Genomic DNA, 6,000 nt, shown 5'->3' on the forward strand with positions numbered 1-6,000 from the left:
TTACGAAATAAATAAATGTAAAGAGATTAACAAACATTAAACATATTGACAAATAAATAGAATGACATCCACAAATAAATCTTAAAGTTTCACAAACATCAATTAACTTCACAAATAAATAAAATGAGATTTGCTAATAAAAAATATATTCACAAATATATATCACAACCACAACTTTGCCTGGCAATTATTTGTGAATCCTGTGCATTCCAATTTTAAACATCTTTTACTGTACCCATTTTATGGCCCTTATATTACCTATTTGAGCCAATGCAGATGAATGAAGTTATCTCAGGACGAGACCGCCCTGATTGTAAAGCAAAACGTGATTGGCTATAGCGAGATCATGCTACGATTGGTCAGCGAAATGTGGCTGTTATCTGATTGGCTTGAGTAGACGGTGGGTGGAGTCCACGTATTTGTGGATTGTCAGCACGTCTTGACGCAAGAAATGTTTCACAATTCGCAAATGCACAGGACGCGATTCACAAATGCGTGTAGCTATCTACAAATGCACAGGAGGCGATTCACAAATAAATGCCAGGCAAAGTTGTGGTTGTGACATAAATATATATTTGTGAATATGTTTTTTATTTGCAAATTTAATTTTATTTATTTGTGAATTTAATTCATGTTTGTGAAACTTCAAGATTTATTTGTAGATCTCATTCTATTTATTTGTCAATATGTTTAATTTTTGTTAATTTCATTACATTTATTTGTGGATCATAATCCATTTATTTGGAATTAAGCAACAATTCTATCTCCATACTCCAAGCAGACTTAACTCGGCTGTGTAAAGATGCCTTGTCTGTAAAGTAGACATTAAGTACTCTTAAAAGAATTCTGCTACATCAAAGGTTTAGAGGATTCTATTTCAGACTGCAAAAGAGCTGTGACAGATAACTGAAACCATGTATTACTCACACACATACAGAGAAGATCCTCCATGGAGGTGGAGCTGGCATGTTGTGATATTGGATACAGGCTGTGTGTGTGTGTGTACAAAAGATTAGTGGTTTCAGTTTTTGAGGGGGTTTGGGTGCATAAGATGGATAGTTAAAGAAGAAAGATGAAGAGAATGAAGGGAATATTATAGTGACGTTAAAGAGGAAAGGTTACCTGTGCTGTAGACCAGCGGAGTGACCGGACTCTTCTGAGGCAGCATGCTTTTCATACGGTTGGCCTCCTCGGGATGGTTAAAGCGAAAGATATAGGACTTACCCAGACAGAGTGTGTAACCTGCAGAGAGGAAAATAAACACACACATGGATCAATCTGAGAAGGACCAGATTAGTGTTCACGTCACTCAAGTCCATAGTTCATTGAAAATGTGAAATAACACTGAAATCTTCTAAACAACACTGAACCCTAGATGTTTCACTTTAAACGAATCTTTCAACCTCATTATTCAATTATTCCGGTTGTCAGTCCGCAGGGCTGCAAATTCTGAATAAGAAAAGCTTGTTTCACCATAAAAACTGATTTATACATCAGTTTTTCCTTATTGTCTCTTAGCAGAGTACTACATCCTGAGGGTCTGGGTCTGCTCTTTCCACTAATCTGAAATCAGAGACTACAGAATGGCAGATGGATGCAAGCCCGGAAAAAAAGTCATAGAAAGCGGAATAACAGCTCATGGAAAATATGTAGGACCTCTTTTTCCTCCTCAGTGAAACCCCAAAATATCTGCCTCTGTGGTCTTTTCAATGTGAGGATCTAGGAGCTGGTGTGAGTGAAAACAATTCCATCAAAACAAGAATTTTGAATGGGAACTGTCTGTAAATTATCACTGGTTTTCAATGCATGAGCATCTTTACAGAAGCCTCATGAAAGAAACTCATCTAAATTATTTAACCAACTTCATTTTTTGAGTTAAACAATACAAGATTTTCAAAAAATGGGCTGAAATTACTTGTTAAATTAGGTAGATTTTCTTACAGTACATATGTTTTTCCAGCAATTTTTAGTCACTGATGGAACCACATGCTACAACAATGAAGAGCTCACTGAACGTCCAGTCATGCGTGTCATTAACATGCCAAACCCTTGACACTCAAGTCTCCTAAATTTCAGTCTCCTAAATTTGTCTCACACATTCCCGGCTTTGGTACACTGGCAGAACATTTCTTCAAAGCTTTCTCTGGACTTCCCTTTAATGCGTCACAGAACAGACAAATACAGCTTGAGCTGCGGGATGCGCTGATTTCATAACACCAGATGGACTCAATGTGCAGGAAAATAAAACCCTGAGTCAGTCAACACACTTCCATAGGCATAACACATCCAGAGAAACACTCACGAAAAAGAAACATAAACAGGCACACGTGTGTGTGTGTTTAGTCTACACAGCTGTGCTCCAAATGCTAAATAAATACACTTTCAAAAGAACAAAGATGTGCACATCTAAGCTTGGCACCCAAGGTGACTGTATTCCGATTCTGTTTCATGTACTTCCATGCAGAATACATTTGTGTAGGTTCATAAAAATGTTTCCAAGACTTTCATAAAAAGAGTTTACACTAGTAGTTTATTGCAAGTCTTTTCCTGCCCTTCTGCCCCACAAATGAATCCACAAACACAGCTGCTGCATCTTATGAACGCTCTCTTCTAAAGTCAGGCTTGGATTAAAAATAAGAGTGCTTTGATCACATAATCAAATGTGCATGTTACTTTATGAACAGTTCCCTGTTCAAATTATTGGATTAACCCAGCACCACAAGGAAACAGTCTTCTGGTACAAATAAAACATTTAATATATCTATTTAGCGCTATAAATTACAGGGGAGAAACAGTTAAGATCATAGCATGGATATTAGGTAACTGTTATTTGATAATTAAGAAGAAAACCATTATCTGGCCTTTTGCTCAGGAAACATGATGGTCACAGTTCATGTGCTGACGTGCAAACACTAAGAAAACAACAATCACATACTTCAGTCAACCATATGATACTCTAAAACAATTTGAGGAAAGTTAAATTATAATATATGCATGCATTAAAACCAATTTATTATTGAAAAATAATGTTTATCATTTTAAATTAAAAATTAGATTACCAATTTAATTAGATTACCACAATAAATCTAAATCAACCAAAACATTATTATATTTTAAAATATTTATTATATTTTATTATATTATTGATACAGTCCACCCTGACTAACAAGTGTAATAAGTTGTAGCAACAGGAGTCTTTGTACTTGACAATCATTTACATACAGAGATAAGCTGTGGATTTCTAAACGACGTGTAATTTGTAGTACTACGGTACAAATGTGGAATATTGTATAAAAGTTAGACAGCGCAAAAAGTGGTTTCCCTATAGCCTTATATGACGTCAATTCACGTCAATAAAGTACCATGTTAAATATTGACATTTAAATTTTAAAATTATGAAATTAAGAAAAAAGAAAGATAAAAACTAGTCGGCTCGCTCAAGCAGATTCAAAAAGTTTTATTATTAAAAATTAAGTGACACTATGACGTGATACAACAAAATAAGAACATTACTGTTATAATGAACGACGCTGTTAGGCGGCTTCGATGATTGTAATAGAAACGTTCGCGTCCTTGACTTGCAATGTAAAAGTCTAAACCACATATCTAATCAATTTGCTGAGGAAAACGATAAATAAGAAAGGAAAACAAACCTTTCAGGAAGTCCCATTGAGCGAGTACCTCAAAGGACCAGCGGAGCTCTGCAGTCAATTAGTGTTTGACGCCGAAAGCTATGACCCGCGTGCGTTTCACTGTAAGATAAACGCTTCACTTTCCTCCTCTCCTGAGGTCAATGAGAATAACGCAAACGCTCCAAACCCAACCTAAAGGGGTGGTGCTCTTACATACTCAAATACAAACGGGCGGGAAGTACAGCTGTATCACAGAAGATGCAACTCGCTGTTGAAAGTAAGTAAGTAAAGTAAGCTTTTAGTTTCAATGATGTGTTACTATGAACACTGGTAATCTCGAAATTTAGGCTACCCTGTTTGTTATAGCAAACACTTTAAAAGTAAGTGAAAGGGGCGATTTAACCCCACCCCCTCCATTTTCTTTGTCTACCACCTTCTCAGAGAAAGTTACCTGAGAGAAACCCCAATGCAATGAACAACTTGAGGAGAAGAAACCACATATGAAATGTAGATTATAGAATCAACCAAGTTTATATGAACTTTTTCCAAGATATTTGTACAACCCTCTGTAGGATTTGCCTGTTGAGTAATAATTTGTGCAACTCTGACTGAAATCAATGGAAATCTATTTTTTCTCTTGCACAAGACTGAGCATAATCTTATTCAGTTTTCTGACCTCTCCACATCACCAATGACAGCACAAAACTTCCAGCGTTCATCAATCATGATGCTGTAGACAATGAGAAATCAGATTTCAGCCTGGCTCAAAAGTAAATAACATTGAAAGTAACATTGAAAATCGTGTTTTTAAACTTTTTAGCGACAAAGACCACCAAAATATGATAAAATGGACCCCCTTTCTAAAATGGTAAGGCATCGATTTTGATGTAGGCCTACTGTATATCTGAGTGAAATAAATTGTAAGATAATGTATTGTTTCTGATATAATTTTTCCGAATTGTTAACAAAAATTAAATTAAAACTATTATTAAAATACAAGACAAATATTTTTTAAATTAAGTGTTTATCACTTTTCATAATAAATAGTGTTCTTAGAAAATGTAATCTTTATCTATCTATCTATCTATCTATACACACATTTCCCCCCCAGTATTCTTTCAAAGCCAGAGTCTGTTTTCAATAGCAGGATTTCTGCTGTTTACATACCAGACACCTTAGTCAGGATTAGATAAACAGATTCACATCTGGAATTGTCTAATTATGGATTGAGTCTGACACCAATCAGAACATTTGCCAATCAAATTAAGTTTTGCAATTGCCTGGGGTGAAGTGACGTCCCTTGTTGCGTCACAGTGAGTGGAGGAGGTGGAACAGACCTCTAACTGAGCTCTTCTGATTATTACCAGCCCTGTAGCTCACTTGCTCTCAGTTTTAATCTAATTTACTCAAAGCATTTAGAGTCAGGGGAGGTTAGCCTCAAATATGCCTCTATTTCTCATTGACAGAGCATCCTTTGCATGTGGCTTCTTTTTGCAATACAGATGTATAAAAGGAGTTCTTTCAAAACTGGTCTCTCTGTAGTTTTCTAAAACATTCAAAAACAGAAAGAAATTTGTCTTCATTTGCATCACAGTCCTGCATATTGACAGTCCCTCCCACAGCAACAAAGACAGAAGCGGAGGACGCATTTCGAAATCCTGTCAATATTTACACTTCACGACTGAAAAGTGTCAGAATAAGTCTGGTAAATGTTTATCTGACTCGCTCTCACTGAGGTGCAAAAGAAAATAAGCATAGAGAATGATGGATCGTTTGTTGAGGAACTCGGTGAGGCTAAAGAATGCAGGAATTATGGGAAAATACAACCTTGGGGAAGAAAAGCTGAGCTCGGTAGCTCACTCTAACACTTCTGGAAGCTCTGAGTCACAGCTTCGCATTAAGAAAAGATCCAAAACCACACCAATTAAACCCCGTGTGACGTCCAAAACCAAGACCCTGCTGGAAAGACACATTATGTATTTCCTATTTCCAATACATAACACACTTCATTCCCAGGTCATAAACCTCTTCCCCTTTTCATTTACTCAGACACTGTGTTCTCCAAAGTAAACAAACAAAAACATGCATGCTGTAAATGCATTTTCACTGAAGCGCTATCATATACCGCCAGCCCGGCTAGCGCAGTCGGTAGAGCATGAGACTCTTAGGCCCAATCCCAATTCTATTTTATACCCCTCCCCCTTCCCTCAAGGGGTAGGGGTGAAAATATTCCCCTAAGAATTGGGACACCACTACTATGCCGTCACACGTCATCATACCTCGTCTAGCTCCTACAATACACACACCTATACTGGTGTGCTGGTGTGTGCATTAGAGATTTTAATTACCGTTCTATATTAATGCGCTG

The 6,000-nt window shown here is 36.8% G+C and overlaps 1 protein-coding gene across 1 annotated transcript in view; it reads right to left on the minus strand.

Annotated features, from left to right (window-relative positions):
* LOC107705183 (pleckstrin homology-like domain family B member 2) overlaps positions 1-6,000 on the minus strand; it is a 48,455-nt gene that overhangs the window by 30,526 nt on the left and 11,929 nt on the right. The window contains exon 5 of the mRNA XM_016508363.1: positions 1,123-1,242. Within this exon, the coding sequence (XP_016363849.1) occupies positions 1,123-1,242 (120 nt within the window). The remainder of the gene's footprint in view (positions 1-1,122; positions 1,243-6,000) is intronic.

The sequence above is a fragment of the Sinocyclocheilus rhinocerous genome, unplaced genomic scaffold, assembly GCF_001515625.1.
Source record: "Sinocyclocheilus rhinocerous isolate Xijiao unplaced genomic scaffold, SAMN03320098_v1.1 scaffold594, whole genome shotgun sequence".
Lineage (NCBI taxonomy): Eukaryota > Metazoa > Chordata > Actinopteri > Cypriniformes > Cyprinidae > Sinocyclocheilus > Sinocyclocheilus rhinocerous.